The 21,568-nt window shown below is 54.2% G+C and overlaps 1 protein-coding gene across 4 annotated transcripts in view; it reads left to right on the plus strand.

Annotated features, from left to right (window-relative positions):
* The window catches only part of CARMIL2 (capping protein regulator and myosin 1 linker 2), a 133,088-nt gene that overhangs the window by 64,576 nt on the left and 46,944 nt on the right, over positions 1-21,568 (plus strand). For all 4 annotated transcript variants that reach the window (XM_050922324.1, XM_050922322.1, XM_050922320.1 and 1 more), the window contains exons 26-30: positions 3,324-3,437; positions 6,613-6,788; positions 18,290-18,377; positions 19,288-19,419; positions 20,597-20,663. In XM_050922324.1, the coding sequence (XP_050778281.1) occupies positions 3,324-3,437; positions 6,613-6,788; positions 18,290-18,377; positions 19,288-19,419; positions 20,597-20,663 (577 nt within the window). The remainder of the gene's footprint in view (positions 1-3,323; positions 3,438-6,612; positions 6,789-18,289; positions 18,378-19,287; positions 19,420-20,596; positions 20,664-21,568) is intronic.

A 21,568-nucleotide genomic window follows, 5' to 3' on the forward strand; every position in this document is an offset into this window, starting at 1 on the left:
CAGCGTAACTGAAACACCAACTGGGAACCTCCCATGGCCGGTGCCTTGCCTCTGCTCCGTGAGAGGAGTTTGTCAGGATGGCGGCTCTGGGCCCCCGGCTCCGCAGCAGGGAGCTACTCACGCTGGTTTCCTGGCCTGAAGCAGTGTCAGCGCTCTCCTTCAGCTGCTCGCTTTAATGCAGGAGAGAGTGATCCTAGCTGACATGCTGGCATGTGTAAACTTTGCCGAGATGGCCCTGTCTGCAGTTTTCCACCTCGGGGGACTGACGGGGATTATTCCTAAGAGAGAAACCCTCCACTCCCGCTCGGAGTGAGCACAGGGGTCTGCGCAGCTCCTGTGAAGAGCCCCAGAGGTGTCATTGGGACCTTATTCCTTGGAGCCGGTCTCACTCCTGGATGGGCCCATGCAGGAGCATCTCTGACTGCTTCACAGTCAGCCCCTTGTACCGCCTGAGGAACAAACCCTGGGGAGCTGCAGAAGAAACTCTCAGGCGCAGTCCCCCAACGCGTCAGACCATCCATTGCTGACAGCAGACACCGGAAGGGGGCCAGGCAGGGAAAGGTCCCTGTGTTGGTTCCCACCTGTTTCAGTGGCGGTGATTGTTTTCTCTCTGCCTCTCCTGGCACTAGGTCCCCTCTGCTGGGGGCTGGTACTGCCCAGGCAGGTTCTCAAACCCCAAGGGATTAATGGCTGTGCTCAGTGCCTAGACGTCCCTGCAGTGGGATAAACACAAGAGGATTCTTGTTGACTTCCGGGGGCAGGCGGCGATGAAGGGCTCCAGTGAGACTTAATCCAAGATGATGCTGTCAACACAGTGAAGATGCCAGAAGGGATAAGGAGGGGATCAGCATCCAGGAGCAATGTGGCCTGCCCTCATGCTATCCATTAGGGGAAGAGCAAAAGGCAGCAGCCAGGAAATAAAGAGCAGTCAGCAAAGAGCTGAGAGAGAGAGTCGGGGATTAAAGAGAGAGCTCAAGACACAAGAGAGGTGGGAACGTCTGGAGCGGCAGGTTCAGCTCCCAGTACGGGGTGACAAGTGGAGATTGCAGGGCGTGCCGTGAAGCCTCCCCACCCTTTGACCTTGGGGAGCGCTCCGTGCTCCAGGGAGCAACACAACCTGCAGGGGGCATAAGGCTGCAGACGAGCAGAGCAGGGCTGGCGCAGCAGGAGGCTGGGGGTCAGAAGCGACGGGTGTTGGCAGAGCCGTGGGAAGCCCAGGGCTGGCGCAGCAGGAGGCTGGGGGTCAGGAGCGACGGGTGTTGGCAGAGCCGTGGGAAGCCCAGGGCTGGCGCAGCAGGAGGCTGGGGGTCAGGAGCGACGGGTGTTGGCAGAGCCGTGGGAAGCCCAGGGCTGGCGCAGCAGGAGGCTGGGGGTCAGGAGCGACGGGTGTTGGCAGAGCCGTGGAAAGCCCAGGGCTGGCGCAGCAGGAGGCTGGGGGTCAGGAGTGACGGGTGTTGGCAGAGCCGTGGGAAGCCCAGGGCTGGCGCAGCAGGAGGCTGGGGGTCAGGAGCGACGGGTGTTGGCAGAGCCGTGGGAAGCCCAGGGCTGGCGCAGCAGGAGGCTGGGGGTCAGGAGCGACGGGTGTTGGCAGAGCCGTGGGAAGCCCAGGGCTGGCGCAGCAGGAGGCTGGGGGTCAGGAGCGACGGGTGTTGGCAGAGCCGTGGGAAGCCCAGGGCTGGCGCAGCAGGAGGCTGGGAGTCAGGAGCGACGGGTGTTGGCAGAGCCGTGGGAAGCCCAGGGCTGGCGCAGCAGGAGGCTGGGGGTCAGGAGCGATGGGTGTTGGCAGAGCCGTGGGAAGCCCAGGGCTGGCGCAGCAGGAGGCTGGGGGTCAGGAGCGACGGGTGTTGGCAGAGCCGTGGGAAGCCCAAGGCTGGCGCAGCAGGAGGCTGGGGGTCAGGAGCGACTGACGTTGGCAGAGCCGTGGGAAGCCCAGGGCTGGCGCAGCAGGAGGCTGGGGATCAGGATCGACTGGTGTTGGCAGAGCCGTGGGAAGCCCAGGGCTGGCGCAGCAGGAGGCTGGGGATCAGGATCGACTGGTGTTGGCAGAGCCGTGGGAAGCCCAGGGCTGGCGCAGCAGGAGGCTGGGGGTCAGGAGCGACGGGTGTTGGCAGAGCCGTGGGAAGCGCAGGGCTGGTGCAGCAGGAGGCTGGGGGTCAGGAGCGACGGGTGTTGGCAGAGCCGTGGGAAGCGCAGGGCTGGTGCAGCAGGAGGCTGGGGGTCAGGAGCAACGGGTGTTGGCAGAGCCGTGGGAAGCCCAAGGCTGGCGCAGCAGGAGGCTGGGGGTCAGGAGCGACTGACGTTGGCAGAGCCGTGGGAAGCGCAGGGCTGGTGCAGCAGGAGGCTGGGGGTCAGGAGCGACGGGTGTTGGCAGAGCTGTGGGAAGCCCAAGGCTGGCGCAGCAGGAGGCTGGGGGTCAGGAGCAATGGGTGTTGGCAGAGCTGTGGGAAGCCCAGGGCTGGCGCAGCAGGAGGCTGGGGGTCAGGAGCGACGGGTGTTGGCACAGCCGTGGGAAGCCCAGGGCTGGCGCAGCAGGAGGCTGGGGGTCAGGAGCGACGGGTGTTGGCACAGCCGTGGGAAGCCCAGGGCTGGCGCAGCAGGAGGCTGAGGGTCAGGAGCGACGGGTGTTGGCAGAGCCGTGGGAAGCCCAGGGCTGGCGCAGCAGGAGGCTGAGGGTCAGGAGCGACGGGTGTTGGCAGAGCCGTGGGAAGCCCAGGGCTGGCGCAGCAGGAGGCTGGGGGTCAGGAGCGACGGGTGTTGGCAGAGCTGTGGGAAGCCCAGGGCTGGCGCAGCAGGAGGCTGGTGGTCAGGAGCGACGGGTGTTGGCAGAGCCGTGGGAAGCCCAGGGCTGGCGCAGCAGGAGGCTGGGGGTCAGGAGCGACGGGTGTTGGCAGAGCTGTGGGAAGCCCAAGGCTGGCGCAGCAGGAGGCTGGTGGTCAGGAGCGACGGGTGTTGGCAGAGCTGTGGGAAGCCCAGGGCTGGTGCAGCAGGAGGCTGGGGGTCAGGAGTGACGGGTGTTGGCAGAGCCGTGGGAAGCCCAGGGCTGGTGCAGCAGGAGGCTGGGGGTCAGGAGCGACGGGTGTTGGCAGAGCCGTGGGAAGCCCAGGGCTGGTGCAGCAGGGCAGGATTGTAGTCATCCTCAGAGCAGTGGGGGAGGGGGAGACCCTGGCTAAGGCTTGCTTACGTGAAGTGGCAAATACCACTTCAGTGAAGGGCTAAAGGTTCAGAGGGACCTCTGCATAATCCCTGCTGGGGAAAGCTTTCCAGGGACAGCAGGGGCTGTCTATATCCGTTCACCTCTGGGATTTCTCTCTCTCCCACCGCAGCTTTTGCCACTCCTATACGAGACCGGGAACGCCCCGTACCAGAACTGCCAGCTGCAGCACAAGCTGGAATGCCTCACTGAAGCAGCCTCACAGGCCTGCAGCCGGGAGATCCAGGTAGGCAGCTGGACTGCAGGGGGTGCTGTGGTTCTTGCCGATCAGTGACAAGATGGCGCATTGGGTGACGCCACCTGCCTTGGTGTGATCAGATTCAACAGGCTGAGTAATGCTTGCAAAGCAGGATGGCGGGATCGGGGCTGGTTCCTGGTGTCTCTGTCAGGAGGAGCAATCTCCCTTACTTCACCCCCTTCTCGCACCTTTTGGCCACGCAGAGTGGTGCTGAGCACCCGTCGTTCACCTCCACCTCAGTGGGACCAGGCCCTAGCACCGCTTGCTTCCCTTCTCCGGGGTGCCCTGAATTAGCTGTGCAGTCAGGGAGTGAGGACAGATGTGCATGGCACTGCCCGGCTGGCAGGCAGCAGAGTCCATTGGTCTGCCCCCGACTGGGTGCTCAGAGCTGCATGGACGGGAGCGAGGCTGGGAGCCCAATACAGGAGCACTTGATGGTGCTGGTGGCAATGATGCATTTACTTGGTGCCATCGCCCACATCCCCTCGGGATGAAGGCTTTTAGCACCAGGCTTTTCCTTTACTTTTCTAGTTACCCCAGTCTTTCTGCTGCATCATTCTTCCTGTGCCTCCACCTGCTGTGCGATCGATTCCATTTTGCCAGCTCTCTGGGTCTAGTGCTGGGAACTACTGGGGGTGAATCTGAAATAATCCCGCCACCCTCCGCAGAGGCTTGCGGATTTACCTGGGCTTTTCACTGGTCTAACAGAGAGAAGGGCAATTCTGGAGCTAGCCTGAAGAGGGCAGGCTCTCTGCCAGCGCTCCCTTCTGCAAGCCTCTCCTGCTTTAGAGCAGGGGTAGGCAGCTATGGCATGGGTGCCGAAGGCTTTTCAGTGGCACTCACACTGCCTGGGTCCTGGCCACCGGTCCGGGGGACTCTGCATTTTAATTTAATTTTAAATGAAACTTCTTAAAAAGTTAAAAAAACCTTATTTACTTTACATATAACAATAGTTTAGTTACATATTATAGACTTATACAAAGAGACGGTTCTAAAAACTGGCACGGGAATCCTTAAATCAGAGTGACTAAATGAAGACTCAGCACCCCACTTGTCATGGTATAAATCCCCACTTTGAACCTTAGCGTCCAAAAGATGGGGTACCAGCATGAATTCCTCTAAGCTTAATTACCAGCTTAGAACCTGTAGCGCTGCCACCAACCAGGAATTCCAGTGCCTGGTACACTCTGGTCCCCCCAAAACCTTGCCCGGGGACCCCCAAGACCCAGACCCTCTGGATCTTAACACAAGGAAAGTAAACCCTTTCCCTCACCGTTGCCTCTCCCAGGCTTCCCCTCCCTGGGTTACCCTGGAAGATCACTGTGATTCAAACTGCTTGAATCTTAAAACAGAGAGGAAAATTCACCTTCCCCCTTCCTTCTCTTTCCCCCTCCCAGACTCTCCCTGAGAGAGAAAGTAATCCTAACACAGAGAGAAATTAACCTTTCTCTCCCCCTTCCCTCCTTTCTCTCCACCAATTCCCTGGTGAATCCAGACCCCGTCCCCTGGGATCTCACACCAGAATAAAAAAACAATCAGGTTCTTAAACAAGAAAAACTTTTAATTAAAGAAAGAACAAAGGTAAAAATTATCTTTGTAAATTTAAGATGGAATATGTACAGGGCCTTTCAGCTATAGACACTGGGAATACCCTCCCAGCCTAAGTATACAAGTACAAATTAAAATCCTTTCAGCAAAATACAAATTTGAACTCCTTCCAGCCAAATACACATTTGCAAATAAAGAAAACAAACATAAGCCTAACTCGCCTTATCACTTAGTACTTACTATTTTGAATCTATAAGAACCTGTATCAGGGAGATTGGAGAGAAACCTGGTTGCACGTCTGGTCACTCTCAGAACCCAGAGAGAACAACAACCAAACACTAACAGCACACACACAAACTTCCCTCCCTCGAGATTTGAAAGTATCCTGCCCCCTGATTGGTCCTCTGGTCAGGTGACAGCCAGGCTCACTGTTCTTGTTAACCCTTTACAGGCAAAAGAGACATGAAGTACTTCTGTTCTATTAACTCTTAACTATCCGTTTATGACACCACTTCTGAAAGGTTGCCAACCCCTGCCCCCTCCTGCCCTAGGGCTCAGCTCTGGCTAAAAGCACTGAGAGGCGCCATGTAGCAGGGGCTTATCCAGCTGGGGATCAGTCTTGTCTGCTGCCTCCATTTCTCCTGCTTGAGATCCCCAAGAACCTTACCTAGGCTCATGTGTCCAATAACATCCCCCTGGGGGCTGGTGTATCAACACAGTTCAAAATGAAACACACAGACTCACCCCAGCTGGCTCCAGCTCTGCGCAGGCCCTCAGCCAGGGAGCCAGGAGAGAATCTCTGAGCAAACTCCAGCTGCCTGTGTGTTCCCCAGCGGGCATGACCCCTGGACTTGCACCCTGCACATGGGTGGTGGGCTGCAGCTGGCACGGGGCAGGCTGAGCTCCAGCCCGCGCTGTGACACTCTATGCATTTGACACAGCCTGTGGCATTGAGGGAAATGTTCGTTTTGGCCCAAATGGAACTGCCGCCGTGCAATCAAATCCGCAATTTTTTTTTAACAAGAGATTTTCCAACAAACCCCAAAGGGTTTGAAACAGAGGGAACAGACATTAGTTCCCTTCCCAGACAATCAGGTTTCATTTTCTTGGGAGCTATGATGTCATAAACCTCCTAGTTCTCCAGACCTCCAGAGAATCCTCCAGCATAAACAGGGGGACAAGACCCGAATTTCAAACAAACAAAAAACCCTTCCATGCTGTCCTCATCCATCAGAAAGAAGGGCACGAGCTCTGTTGGTTTCCTTTGCAGGTCACCTGTAATACAGAAGTCTGGAGGGTAGAGGGTACACGTCCAGCATGCATTGTTCTGTCTTGCACTTGCTGGGAGACCATTCAAATCAAGATGGCGCATTGCATGATGGGACATGTGGTCTCCATATTAAAAATCAGGGCAGCCCACAATCCAGAACTCAGCGGCCCATGTGGCCCCTCTGGCTGCTCTTAACATGTTTGCTTTAAAGGACTATTTCTTCCTGGAGGAATGTTTGTGTGCACTGGATTAAGCACATAGCAGGTGCATAGGTCATTGAACAAGCTGTGTCCTATAGAGTGATCCTCCTTCAGTGCTGCTCCTCTGCTTTGATTTATGGCTCAGGCTATTATGCAGGCCGTGCTGGATACCACCCAGAATCTGTGTCCAACAGTTCTGCAGAAGAGTGGCGTTCGGGACCGGCTGGTCCACACGATCTCTGAGCGAATCATCCTTCAGGACCATCTCCACCTGAGCACCGTCCTGGACCAGCTGGTCACCGATGTGTTCAGCAAGCTGACGTGAGTGAGAAAGTCTCTAGTTTTCGTCACACATTTGAAGTATAACCCACAAAACCAGCCAGGTCAGCCAGGGGCAGCAGCTGCTCCGCTCTTGCTAGGGAGCAGCTACGGCATGTAGCCGAGATAAATTACTTCAGCTGGCACCAGGCCTTTGCTTCACTTCTCTCCTGGACAGCAGCACCAGAGGAACAAGCTGATATGAAGCATTTCTGTCGTGCTGTGAATTTACATAGCGCTTTACAAACGTAGATCCAGCATGGTCCTTGCACCGAGGAGCTTGCAGCGTAGGGGCGGGTCTACTCTTACAACGCTGCAGCAGCATGGCTCTGTGCCGACTGGCTCAAGGGTGCAGATTTCTCACAGCCCTGAGGGACGTAGTTATGCCAGAGTAATTCTGTAGTGTGGACTTGCCCTAAATAAGGCAAGCCAAGGCCTGGGGCAGCAAGGGTGTGGGGCCTGCTGAAGAGGCACAGGGAGAGGGTGGGGAGGAGCAGCTGGGGGGTGGGAGCAGGGCGGATGTTGGTGCATGCCCTGAAGAGGGGAAAGGAGGCAGAAGCCCAATCTATGCTCACGTGCATATGTAAATCCGGAGTAGCTCCCTTGTCCTAACTGGGAGCAGGATCTGCCCCCAAAGGGATCTTTAAGTGAGAAGACTGGAATGTGAGATGTGGGGCCAGGGGACCAGAGCGTAGCGGTAGAGCAGGGGAGGTGACGGGGTGAGGACAAGGAGATTGGTGTGAAAGACGTGGATTTTAATATCGATTCCCTGGATGTGCTGCCACCTCCGCTCTTCTCCGGCTGCCTGCAGCCGCCTAAATCACTGGCTGAGCCTGACACAGGGAGCGTCGTCAGCCAGAATAACGGGGGTGTGGGAGGCAGCTCCTGCTGCTGAGTTGTAACTAGCCGGGGCTATTCCCTGTGCCCAGCCTGGCAGGCTGGGCAGCACAGAGTGAGGGGCAGCCAGCCGAGCTGCGACTCTAGGACCTTCCAGCCTGTCATTGTCCGTGGGATTCCTGTCAGGCAGCTGAGCCTTCCGGCCCTGCGCTTCCCAGAGCCCTGTCCGCTCTGACTCGGCCGTGTGACACGTGTCTTGCAGCGCTGTCCTGTCTCGCCACCCAGGGAATCCCCAGGGCAAACCAGAGACACCGAGAACAGTGACGCGGCTGGCGAGGCGAGTCGGCACTCGTGCGGGTGATGTTTCATCACAGTTTTATGTCAGCCTGGCCAACCAGTAATAGCCCAGGCCTCAGAGCTGCTTGCCCGCCTTCCCCCAGGAGGAGAGGGGAGCTGGGGTTCTGTTCGTCTGTCAGAAGAGCAAGGTCACCCCGCGGTGTAGTGAGCAAGTCCAGCGTAGCGGCTCCCTGCCTGGGCCAGCGTTCGTTGGCCTCCACTGGGATTTGTAGCTGAAGTGACAGATGGCTGCTGTGTTGTATTGGGCAGGCTGCTCCCTGGCACCAGTCTCTCCCCTCTCTGCATGTCAGGGTGTGGGCCTCAACCAGAGGCTCTGCACCATGCGTGTGGGGCAGTCTGAGAAGCGAGACTGTTCCTTTCTTCGCATACGCCCCAGCCTCCTTGCCCTGGGACTAGCCCAGTCAGCGCCCTGCTGGGAAGCGCCATGTGAAAGGAGGATAGAGCAGAGCAGAGTTCTCACTCAGGCCAGGGCTACTGCTTCACGGATGAAACTGGGTGCGTGAATTCTGCCGGGGAGTCAGACTCCATCAGGCCCTGTGTGGCTGATAACTCACTCCCGCGTAACCTTGGGGGCAGGGGAGAGGGACGTCCGTTTGCAGGTCTAAATCGCTGGACAGCAGTTCTCAGCTGCAGTGATTGGCTCCACAGCACCTACAAGCAGGCCTGGCTGCCCTCTGCAGTTGCTCAGTCTAAGCAAATGTGTTTCATGTCCCCGTGCAAACAAAATGCAGCCCCATTCCCCTCTAGCAGGTGTTCCCGGGTGTCCCCCTTACAGGATAGCTGGGCCAGCCCCAGGCCTGGGCTTAGCGCTCATGCCAGCCTGTGATCTTCCTTTAAGGAACTAGGGGCTTGCTCCTGAGAGGAGCAAAGCATCTACCCCTCAGGGTCGCATCTCAGATCCAAACAGAGAATAACAGCATCCCTCATGGGGTGGATGTAGCCTCCCAATTCAAGGGGTGCATTAGACCACATCTAGCCCTGCTTCCCCCATTCCCCGCAGTGTCTGCGGGGGGCAATTGCCATTGCAGCCCAGAGCGGGCAAAGCCAGTGGACTGGGCATCCCTGCCCAGTGGTGGTGGCACAGGCTCCCTGTGCCTCCCCTTGCCCCACAGCTCCCTGCTGGCTGGACCAGAACAGCCTGGCTTGCACTTCTCTGTGCTGCCGAAATCCTTACCCTCCATGCTGGCTCAAGGCTTCCCACCAGGGCCCCGGTGCAGATTCTGGATCCGGGTGCCCAGCCATGTGCGATGCATGCGTGGGAGTTACCAGGTGAGTGCTAACCAATCGAGCGCGCTCACAATCCTCTCTCCTTGGCAGTCCACACTTGTGTTCCAATAACTGCTGGAGCGGAGCCCCTGACAAAGGAGTGCAGCATCATTGTCCCCATTTTACAGATGGGGAAACTGAGGCAGGGAGTTGCAGTCACATGGTTGTTGGACCTAGAACCCGGGACTCATAGGTCCCAGTCTCCTGCTCAATGCCCTAGACCAGGCCCAGGTTAAGGCTTCAAGGATGTGTAGGTTGAAACAGCTTTTCTTAAATAAACAGGAAGTTGGTACCTTGGCACTCCCCCTGTCCCTGTGCCCATTAGCTGCCGTAACACAACCGGCAACACTTGTACTGTGAGATACACGATATTCCTCCCTAGCGGGAATGACCTCGGACTGATGCGATGGAATCTCCAATAGCTTCTTGGCCTCATGGTGTCAGATTGAGACAGGATTGGTGCTGGGCCCGCAGTTCACGTTCTCTCCTTGGTTTAATTGCATTGAGGGTCTTGTGGGAGCTGCTTCCTGGGAACCTGTCCCTTCACTTTCCTGCCGTGCAGAAGGCTGAGCTGTTCCTCTGCCACAGGGCCTAGGCTGTGGGGGGTGACTCTGATTCCCCCCTTTCTGCCTGTGCCCCATTTCCTAGAAACCAAGTGCAGGCGATGTGAGGGCGGCAGCTTTGGCATGCGCAGTGTGTGTTGAGGCAGCCTCTGCGTGGGTCTGCCCACTCCCTGCTGCTTGGCGGAGCGGTGCCTGGTGCTGCTTCCCCTTTGGCGGGGCAGAGAGCCCAGCTGGGGTCGGTGCTTGGGCCGTACCCTGGTCTTGTGGGTGCTTGTTGTACGGACCACACGCCCTTGGGCTGCCTGGCGAATCCGCAAGCTGCTGGAATGGTCTGTGTTGGTTTCTGGCTCACTGTCAAATGTACTGGGATCTGGAGAGCAGCTGTTGCCCCCCATAGCCCAGCCTGAGCTTGTAGAGCCGGGCACAGCCCTGGCGTATAGGGCAGAACAAGGTCTAGTGCCCTCAGCCCCCTGGCCACCCGAGCAAGGGCAGGATGAGGCGGGGCTCTGGCCTTGTCCTTCCCCCTCAGATTAGTCCACAGTGCAGGGCTTCCCTTTGGATGGGGTCGAAGATCTTCCTCCTCTAGCGCCCCAGAGGCTCCCTCGGGGTGGTGCAGTGCCCCCAGCATGGCTGGGGAGCTCTGACCCCTCCTGTGGGGCTGCCCAGGCAAGGGGCTTGGAGCCCCTGGGAGTAATTAGCGCATGCAGAGGCCAGTCTCGCTATCCTCACGAGTGGGAGGCCGAGAGGTGCTGGGAGTCTGTGGCAGGGCTGGGGACGGACCCCAGGGGCTACGTTCAGCCTGTCAGGGCGTTTCCTCCCTGCTCTCCTGGCTTCCTGTCCCGTGACCTCGTTCCAGTACCAGCCTTGCCCTCCGCACTGCCTGGCAGGCTCTCTCCCAGTGCCGGCTGCAGTGGCTAGAGGCTAGCTTGGCTTGTACTTGGAGGTGAGCTCTGTGGGGCAGGAGCTACGTGTGCAGCGCCTGGTGCCACGGGACCCGGCCCATGGTGCGAGCTCCTGAACTGTAGTGCGGTGCAGAGACAGTGTGAGAGCATGTGGGGGCCTGTGTCATAAACAGATAGCTAAGGGTTAATGTCTCTTTCACCTGAAGCACCTGACCAGAGGACCAATCAGGAAACCGGATTTTTTCAACTTTGGGTGGAGGGAATTGAGTGTCTAAGTCTTTGTCTGTCTGCCTGCTTTCTCTGAGCTTTGGAGAAGTACTTTCTACTTTCTAGTCTTCTGTTTCTAAGTGTAAGGACAAAGAGATCAGATAGTAAGTTATATGGTTTCTTTTCTTTGGTATTTGCATGAATATAAGTGCTGGAGTGCTTTGATTTGTATTCTTTTTGAATAAGGCTGTTTATTCAATATTCTTTTAAGCAATTGACCCTGTGTTGTATCATCTAAATACAGAGAGAACATTTGTATGTATTTTTCTTTCTTTTTATATAAAGCTTTCTTTTAAGACCTGTTGAAGTTTTTCTTTACTTCAGGGAAATTGAGTCTGTACTCACCAGGGAATTGGTGGGAGGAAGGAATCGGGGAGATCTGTGTGTTGGATTGCTAGCCTGATTTTGCATTCCCTCTGGGGGAATAGGAAAGTACTTTTTGTTTCCAGGATTGGGAACAGAGAGGGAGATTCACTCTGTTTGGATTCACAGAGCTTGTGTCTGTGTATCTCTCCAGGAGTACCTGGAGGGGGGAAGGGAAAAAGGATTATTTCCCTTTGTTGTGAGACTCAAGGGATTTGGGTCTTGGGGTCCCCAGGGAAGGTTTTTCAGGGGGACCAGAGTGCCCCAAAACACTCTAATTTTTTGGGTGGTGGCAGCAGGTACCAGGTCCAAGCAGGTAACTAAGCTTGGAGGTTTTCATGCTAACCCCCATATTTTGGACGCTAAGGTCCAAATCTGGGACTAAGATTATGACATGGTGTAGCTGTGGTGGGATATAGACAGAATCCAGAAGCCAGTAGAAATATTATATTTTTCTTTTCTCTGCTAAGGGCTTTTTAGCAGAGAGAAACGGTTTTAAAAGGGAACCAGAGAGAATTTTTTTTTCTGCTCTCTCTGGCAGTTTGTGGCTTGCATGTTAAGCGAGAAGCCATTAAGAGACTGTTGAGGGTCTTTTGTCATGCAATAGCCCTCCCATTAGGAGGCAAGTACCAGCACTTATATGCATGCAAATAAAGTGGTTTTTCTGGTTTCCCTTCATTGAACATTAGCTAGAGAGAGAAAGGGAAAAAAGGCACTGTTGCCAGGCAGACTCCAGGAGGCAACAGAGAACCTGCAGTTCAGAAAATAAACACCGGAGGGCACCCCAACACAAGAAAACAGGAACCATGACTTCTAAGGCAAAAATTGAGGCTGAAGAACAAATCAAAGAAGCTGAACACAGGCGAGAGATGGAAAAACACAAACAGGAACTGGAAATAAAACAAAAAGAGATGGAGATGAAAGAAAAGGAAGAAAGCATCAAACTGGCAGCCTTCCAAAGAGAACTGGCAGCCCAAGAGGCAGCACACAAAAGAAAACTAGAAGAAGAAGAGGTGGCCTACCGAAGGAAACAAGCAGAAGAAGAGTTGGCCCACCGCCGAGAAATGGAAAAACAACAAAAAGAGAATGAAGAGAAGGAAAAACAGAGAAAACATGAACTGGAGTTGGCAAAAGCTGGGCTGCATGTGCCAGCCAACCCTAACAACCCGGCGCCAATTATTGCTCCACAGCACAGGAAATTTCCCACCTACAAGGCAGGTGATGACACCGAGGCCTTCTTGGAAAATTTTGAAAGAGCCTGTCTTGGGTACAACATCCCCGAAGACCAGTACATGGTGGAATTGAGGTCACAGCTCAGTGGACCTTTAGCAGAGGTGGCAGCTGAAATGCCTAAGCTGCAAATGAATGACTATAAACTTTTTCAAACCAAGGCCAGATACAGAATGGGGATAACCCCAGATCATGCCCGTCGGCGCTTCAGAACCCAAAAGTGGAAACCCGAGGTGTCATTTCCCAAACACGCCTACTACATTGCAAAAAACTATGAGGCCTGGATAACAGGAAACAACATTCAAACCTTGGAAGAACTGAACCTCCTCATACAAATGGAGCAGTTCTTGGATGGTGTTCCTGAAGACATCACACGGTACATACAAGATGGAAATCCCAAAGATATCGCTGAGGCGGGGGAGATTGGAGCCAAATGGATGGAACTGGCAGAAAGCAAGAAAGCTACTGTCAAGGGGAACGATTACCCCAGGGGGCACACAGACCATAAACCCTACAACCGAGGACAGCCAAAGACCCCACATACCACCCAAGTAAAGCCACAGATACCCTACCCTTCAACCTCACCAGTCTCCAGTAACTCACCTCGGCCCAGTGACCCATCAGATGGAAGATGCTTTAAGTGTAATGAACTGGGACATATCAAGGCCAAGTGTCCCAAGAACACCATGCGAGTGCAATTCATTACACCACCATCACACCAAAGATCCCCAGGCCCGGATGCCTCTCAAATACCCTTGGAGCGAAGGGAAAATTTGAGAGTGGGCGGAAAGAAGGTTACTGCGTGGAGAGACACGGGGGCACAAGTGTCAGCTATCCACCAATCCTTCGTTGACCCCAAATTCATCAACCCAAAGGCCAAAGTTACAATTTACCCCTTCATGTCACAAGCTGTAGACTTGCCTACAGCTCAACTGCCTGTCCAGTACAAAGGCTGGTCAGGAATGTGGACTTTTGCAGTCTATGACAATTATCCTATCCCCATGCTACTGGGGGAAGACTTGGCCAACCAGGTGAGGCGGGCCAAGAGAGTGGGAATGGTTACACGTAGCCAAACCAGGCAAGCTTCCAGACCCATTCCTGTTCCTGAACCGTCCACAGAGGCCCCGTCTGTGTTACCAGAGACCCAGACAGAGGTAGTGGACCCGGATTCCATGCCTACCACTGAAACAGCCACAGCATCTCCAGTCCCAGGCCCGGAACTGGAACAGCAACCAGCACCAGCAAGTGCAACCACATCTTCAACCTCAACGCCCGAGGGCGCCAGCGAGCCAGAACTGGCAGAAGCAAAAGACAGCCATACCCAAAAGGCTCAGCCAGAGCCTGAAATACCCTCAGGTGCACCAGCGGAGAGCGGTTCACCAGCAACGGAAACAACCCCATCACCTACATCGCTTCCAGAGGGACCAAGCCCAAGTCCACAGTCTGAGGAAGAACTGGTGACCCCAGCCTCAAGGGAACAGTTCCAGACTGAGCAGGAAGCAGATGACAGCCTTCAGAAAGCTTGGGCGGCGGCACGGAGCACCCCACCGCCTCTCAGCTCTTCTAATCGATCCCGGTTTGTTATAGACCAAGGACTTTTATACAAGGAAATTCTTTCTGGTGGACACCGGGAAGAATGGCAGCCGCAAAAACAGTTGGTGGTTCCAACTAAGTACCGGGAGAAGCTCTTAAGCTTAGCCCATGATCATCCCAGTGGCCATGCTGGGGTGAACAGAACCAAGGACCGGTTGTGGAAGTCCTTCCACTGGGAGGGGATGGGCAAGGACGTTGCCAAGTATGTCCGGTCTTGTGAGGTATGCCAAAGAGTGGGAAAGCCTCAAGACCAGGTCAAGGCCCCTCTCCAGCCACTCCCCATAATTGAGGTCCCATTTCAGCGAGTAGCTGTGGATATTCTGGGCCCTTTCCCAAAAAAGACGCCCAGAGGAAAGCAGTACGTACTGACTTTAGTGGACTTTGCTACCCGATGGCCAGAAGCAGTAGCTCTAGGCAACACCAGGGCTAACACTGTGTGCCTGGCCCTAACAGACATCTTTGCCAGGGTAGGTTGGCCCTCTGACATCCTTACAGATTCAGGGTCTAATTTCCTGGCAGGGACCATGGAAAAACTGTGGGAAACTCATGGGGTGAATCACTTGGTTGCCACCCCGTACCACCATCAAACCAATGGCCTGGTTGAAAGGTTCAATGGAACTTTGGGGGCCATGATACGAAAATTCATCAACGAATTCTCCAATAATTGGGACCTAGTGTTGCAGCAGTTGCTGTTTGCCTACAGGGCTGTACCACATCCCAGTTTAGGGTTTTCACCATTTGAACTTGTGTATGGTCACGAGGTTAAGGGGCCATTACAGTTGGTGAAGCAGCAATGGGAGGGGTTTACGCCTTCTCCAGGAACTAACATTCTGGACTTTGTAAGCAACCTACAAAGCACCCTCCGACACTCTTTAGCCCTTGCTAGAGAGAACCTAAAGGATGCTCAAGAAGAGCAAAAGGCCTGGTATGACAGACATGCCAGAGAACGTTCCTTCAAAGTAGGAGACCAGGTTATGGTCTTGAAGGCGCAACAGGCCCATAAGATGGAAGCATCATGGGAAGGGCCATTCACGGTCCAAGAGCGCCTGGGAGCTGTAAACTACCTCATAGCATTTCCCAATTCCTCACTAAAGCCTAAAGTGTACCATGTTAATTCTCTCAAGCCTTTCTATTCCAGAGACTTACAGGTTTGTCAGTTTACAGTCCAGGGAGATGATGCTGAGTGGCCTGACGGTGTCTACTACGACGGGAAAAAAGATGGTGGCGTGGAAGAGGTCAACCTCTCAACCACCCTGGAACGTCTGCAGCGGCAACAAATCAAGGAGCTGTGCACTAGCTTCGCCCCATTGTTCTCAGCCACCCCAGGACGGACTGAACGGGCATACCACTCCATTGATACAGGTAATGCTCACCCAATCAGAACCCCACCCTACCGAGTGTCTCCTCATGCCCAAGCTGCTATAGAACGGGAGATCCAGAACATGCTACAAATGGGTATAATCCGCCCATCTACCAGTGCATGGGCATCTCCAGTGGTTCTGGTACCCAAACCAGATGGGGAAATACGCTTTTGCGTGGACTACCGTAAGCTAAATGCTGTAACTCGTCCGGACAACTATCCAATGCCACGTACCGATGAGCTATTGGAAAAGTTGGGACGTGCCCAGTTCATCTCTACAATAGACTTAACCAAGGGGTACTGGCAAGTACCGCTTGATGAACCTGCCAAGGAGAGGTCAGCATTCGTCACCCATGCGGGGGTGTATGAATTCAATGTCCTTCCTTTCGGCCTTCGAAATGCACCCGCCACCTTCCAGAGGCTGGTAGATGGTCTACTAGCTGGACTGGGAGAATTTGCAGTTGCCTACCTCGATGATGTGGCCATTTTTTCAGACTCCTGGCCCGAACACCTACTACACCTGGAAAAGGTCTTTGAGCGCATCAGGCAGGCAGGACTAACTGTTAAGGCAAAAAAGTGTCAAATAGGCCAAAACAGAGTGACTTACCTGGGTCACCAGGTGGGTCGAGGAACCATAAACCCCCTACAGGCCAAGGTGGATGCTATCCAAAAGTGGCCTGTCCCACGGTCCAAGAAGCAGGTCTAATCCTTCTTAGGCTTGGCCGGATACTACAGGCGATTTGTACCACACTACAGCCAAATCGCTGCCCCACTGACCGACCTGACCAAAAAGACCCAGCCAAATGCAGTTAAGTGGACTGATGAGTGTCAAAAGGCCTTTACCCAGCTTAAGGCGATGCTCATGTCTGACCCTGTGCTCAGGGCCCCGGATTTTGACAAGCCATTCCTAGTAACCACCGATGCATCTGAGCGTGGTATAGGAGCAGTGCTCATGCAGGAAGCAACAGATCACAACTTCCATCCTGTCGTGTTTCTCAGCAAGAAACTGTCTGAGAGGGAAAGTCACTGGTCAGTCAGTGAAAAGGAATGCTATGCCATTGTGTACGCCCTGGAAAAGCTACGCCCATATGTTTGGGGACGGCGGTTCCAGCTACAAACTGACCATGCTGCACTAAAGTGGCTTCATACTGCCAAGGGGAACAACAAGAAACTTCTTCGTTGGAGTTTAGCTCTCCAAGATTTTGATTTTGAAATTCAACACATCACAGGAGCTTCTAACAAAGTAGCTGATGCACCCTCCCGTGAGAGTTTCCCAGAATTCAGTAGTTAAAAAGTGTTCTTAAAATGTAGAAGTCTGTTAGCCCTCGTCCAGACTAACCCGCGGCATCGGCGGGTTAAAATCGATTGCTCGGGGATCGATATATCGCGTCTAGTCTGGACGCGGTGTATCGATCCCCGAGCGCGCTTACATCGATTCCGGAACTCCATCAATCCGAACGGAGTTCCGGAATCGACACGGAGAGCCGCGGACATCGATGCAGCGCCGTCCAGACTGGTGAGTACCTCGATTTTAGAAATTCGACTTCAGCTACGTTATTCACGTAGCTGAAGTTGCGTATCTAAAATCGATTTTAATTTCTAGTCTGGACGTGGCCTTAGTTATATACTTAGGAGTATATGTAAAGGTGTATGTGTTGTATTAATCTGTTTATTTTCAAGTTCTAGAAGGAAATCGCCGCCAGTGAGCTTCCCCACTGTCTGCAATTTGGGGGGCGTGTCATAAACAGATAGCTAAGGGTTAATGTCTCTTTCACCTGAAGCACCTGACCAGAGGACCAATCAGGAAACCGGATTTTTTCAACTTTGGGTGGAGGGAATTGAGTGTCTAAGTCTTTGTCTGTCTGCCTGCTTTCTCTGAGCTTTGGAGAAGTACTTTCTACTTTCTAGTCTTCTGTTTCTAAGTGTAAGGACAAAGAGATCAGATAGTAAGTTATATGGTTTCTTTTCTTTGGTATTTGCATGAATATAAGTGCTGGAGTGCTTTGATTTGTATTCTTTTTGAATAAGGCTGTTTATTCAATATTCTTTTAAGCAATTGACCCTGTGTTGTATCATCTAAATACAGAGAGAACATTTGTATGTATTTTTCTTTCTTTTTATATAAAGCTTTCTTTTAAGACCTGTTGAAGTTTTTCTTTACTTCAGGGAAATTGAGTCTGTACTCACCAGGGAATTGGTGGGAGGAAGGAATCGGGGAGATCTGTGTGTTGGATTGCTAGCCTGATTTTGCATTCCCTCTGGGGGAATAGGAAAGTACTTTTTGTTTCCAGGATTGGGAACAGAGAGGGAGATTCACTCTGTTTGGATTCACAGAGCTTGTGTCTGTGTATCTCTCCAGGAGTACCTGGAGGGGGGAAGGGAAAAAGGATTATTTCCCTTTGTTGTGAGACTCAAGGGATTTGGGTCTTGGGGTCCCCAGGGAAGGTTTTTCAGGGGGACCAGAGTGCCCCAAAACACTCTAATTTTTTGGGTGGTGGCAGCAGGTACCAGGTCCAAGCAGGTAACTAAGCTTGGAGGTTTTCATGCTAACCCCCATATTTTGGACGCTAAGGTCCAAATCTGGGACTAAGGTTATGACAGCCTGGTTAGCCCTGCTTCCCGACCTGTTCTCTTGCATCTCCCCTGGCTGCAGTGCTGGCTTGCTGGGACAGGAACTGGCTGCTGTGGCCTTCCCGCTCCCCTCCACTGCTCCCAGGGCTGGGGGGCTCCCGCCCGCCGCACTCACCACCTTGTCTCCTCTCGCAGCGAAATCAGGCTGTCTGTCATTGCGGCCGTGGCCGACGGGCTGATCGACGAGGTGCTGGAGGACCTGACAAGTGCTCGGTGCCGGCTGGTGAGTGGCCTTGTTCGCTCTCTCCTTCCTCCAGGGCCCTGCCTGGCAGAGAGGTGCCAGCATGAGCGCACAGCCTCTCCCTTCTGCTCCTAGTGCTGGAAGCCAGACGGAGGGCCCAGTTCCTGGCACAGCCCCAGGGCTCTCAGGGGGCCCACTGTGCTGGTGGCCCTAGACTGGGCTTTGCCCAGCACAGGGCAGCTGAGTGCAAAGACTCCGCTGTTGTGGTCCCAGGCAGCTGCCAGGCCTAGTGCCCACAGCTGTGCCAGTCTTCAAAGGGGTCAAGGCTGGAGCTCTGACTCTTGCCTCCTCTCCGTGGTTTGCACAGGGTGAGGCAGCTGTGCCCTTCCTAGGCCTGCCTCCGACCTGAGTCACCACTCCACCACGCGCTTGACCAAGGGCTCTGACTTAAAGCCACAGTTAACCCCTGGTGTGCCAAGGCCATGGCCTCGGGCATTGCCCAGTCTAGTAACAGGAGAGCAGCTGTTCTGAAAAGGGGCTGCACAGTTTCCACTTGCTGCTTTTCTCCTGGGCCGGCTTCTCCCCCAGGCATCCCCCTCCCCAGCAGAGCAGCTGGCCTTCTTGCCCTCTCCTTGCTATGGCACCATCCCAGGATTAACACTTTGGTGCTATTTGTCTCCTGCCCCTTTCGGTGCGAGGGCCAGGAGCCGCCCTGTGGCTGAGAGTGGTAAGGAATCGCTGGGGAAAGCTGACACCAGCTGGATTTGTGCCCGGTCTCCTTGTGGGCTCTGTTGGCACCACAGCTGGGCTGCGAGAAGAAAGCTTTGGCAGACCAGAACCCTTGAAACATGGAGGGCACATCCTGGAGCTCACAAGGAGCAGGGCATTATTATACATGAATGTGCCCTGCCATGCTTCATCAGGGGAATAATTTAAGTGCTAATGGTTTTAGGCAGAAAATCTCCCCAAGCAAACTCCGGATCTTCATATGCTACCGACAGACAATACTGAGGAGGAGGATTTTCTGCTAAAGAAGAGCAGGAATCTGCTGGATGTTGCTGAGCAAAGCTTTGCAGCTGAGGAGGTATGGCTTGGTTTCCTTCTCTCCCCTTCATGCTGATGTCCAGGCTGACAGAGTTGGTTAAAGGTATTAAATCAGGATCCAGTAGAAGGAGATGTTGTGATGCAGTAGGGACTGTCTGTGTGGGGAGTGGGAGAGCAGGGGAGGACTTTAGGGGATGGACGATGCCAGGGCCTGTAACCTGAGCTAGGTAAGGGAGGGGAAAGGTCAACACCTTTGCCCGGGAAGCGGACAAAGGAAGGGAGTGGCAGGAGGGAAGCAGTTTGAGTTCGGGCTTGGGGCTGGATGGGCGGAATTCAGGGTATCCTAGCTAGGATCCAAGCACCCTGAAAGCCCAGAAGGACTCGGTGGAGGGGTCCTGACTGTGCCTGCAAGCCCTGCTGTAACCTGTGTTCCTGTTGTCCAATAAACCTTCTGTTTTACTGGCTGGCTAAGAGTCACTGTGGGTCCCAGGAAGAGGGGTGCAGGACTGGACTCCCCACACTCTGTGACAGATGTTAAACCTTTCCCTGAGCTCTGAGCAATATTTATTGTGCTCAAGGGCTGCTGATCTGTCCAGATGAAGACAATTAAAATAACTGCTGGTATAATTGTTCATAGATTTGGGTGGTTCTCTGGGAGCGATTGGGTTTTTATTGCCTTCCTGGGCCAGGATCAAACTCCATTGGCTTTGAGAAGTTAGGCACAAAATGACCTCTGTTTGCTGCAGGTGGCTTTTGACAGGTTCTAGCATCAGAAATGGCCCTGAGAAATTGCCATGTAGTCCTCAGATGCAGCAGCCAAGCAGGGAGAAATGTTTTCAGCCACAGGGACCTGCAGCAGCTCTGGGGGGGTCTGTGTAGATACGGTGTGATGACAAGATCCAAGAGCTGTAGGTTTCAGGTGTGACCAGTCCTCATCCCATCTGGGTGTGGAGTAAGCCCTGGTCCATTCGGATGCTGTGCAAGTGCAGCTAACTGTGCATTCGGAGCCCATTTTAAAATGCAAATGTATCAGGACCGAAGCCTGTAACGCAGCCGCCAGAATTGGTTTGTAATCGTGGCTTTTGCCATCTCAGCCCCCTCCAAGGCCTGGTTATTGGAGGATGGTGAATGGACTCGCTTTCCACTTGCAGTTAGTCCCGTGTACGTTTTGCAGAGCACTGCACACTGAAAAGCAACATCTCCCCCTCTCTCTGCAGTATAAGACGGCTCTGAGAAGGAAAAACAAGCACTTCAGGAGCATCCGGCCCACGCCCACCATGAGAAGTAAGGCCGATACAGAGATGTTCTCTGCTTACAACTGTGTCTTGCTGTGAGTCAGTGGCTACTCTGACATCTGCAGGGTTGGTCATATGTAGGAGTCCATTGTGGCATCACAGATAATATCCAGGTGTCTGTCATCAATCCCTGGCAGTGCAGGTGTCCAACAAGGGAGGGCGAGTGGAGGGAGCAGCCACAGAACCTAATTGAGGACAGGAGACAGACTCTGGCCAAAGAGGGATGGGGGTGCAGGTCAGATAGTCAGAATACAGGGACACTGAGCAGAGAGGCCCGGAGAACGCCTGCTGCCCTAAAGAGGAGTCCCGGGGGCCGTGAATGTTGCCCAGCGGATCTCTGCCAGGGTATGCACATGGGAGTGAGACAAAGTCCCAGCCCCTGGCCAGCCGTGGAGCAGTCCTAGGATGGTGGTGCCAGTGACAGTGTCCTGCCACCCAGCGCGGCTGGTGTTCAGCTCTCGGTCTCCTCGGTGGGGTTCGTCGTGGTGCCTTTCAGCTATGGACTTTAGAGACTGCCCTAAGACTGCAGGTTTGTTTCCTGCGGGCAGCCAACTAGATATGGGGTGGGCCTGACTTTTGATGCCTAGTGTAGTCTGGTTGGCGCAGACATTGCCCAGCCCCTGAACCAGACACAGGCTGCTTCTCCATTGAAGAGCTTTTTGGTGACTTGCCGCATCTGGGTCTAATCCTGCTCCAATAGAAGTTAATTGTAAAACTCCCATTGACTCATTAGGAGCAGCACTAAGCCCTCTGCCCTGGCCATCTTGGGCTTTGGCATCACCGGTTTCACTGACAGCCTCACACCAGGTGTTGCTTTTGAGTCACATTGTGACAAGACACCCGAGCCATGTCAGAATTACCCACAGGCCTGTTGGCACCATGTGGATGCAGATC

The sequence above is a fragment of the Gopherus flavomarginatus genome, chromosome 14 (genome assembly GCF_025201925.1).
Source record: "Gopherus flavomarginatus isolate rGopFla2 chromosome 14, rGopFla2.mat.asm, whole genome shotgun sequence".
Lineage (NCBI taxonomy): Eukaryota > Metazoa > Chordata > Testudines > Testudinidae > Gopherus > Gopherus flavomarginatus.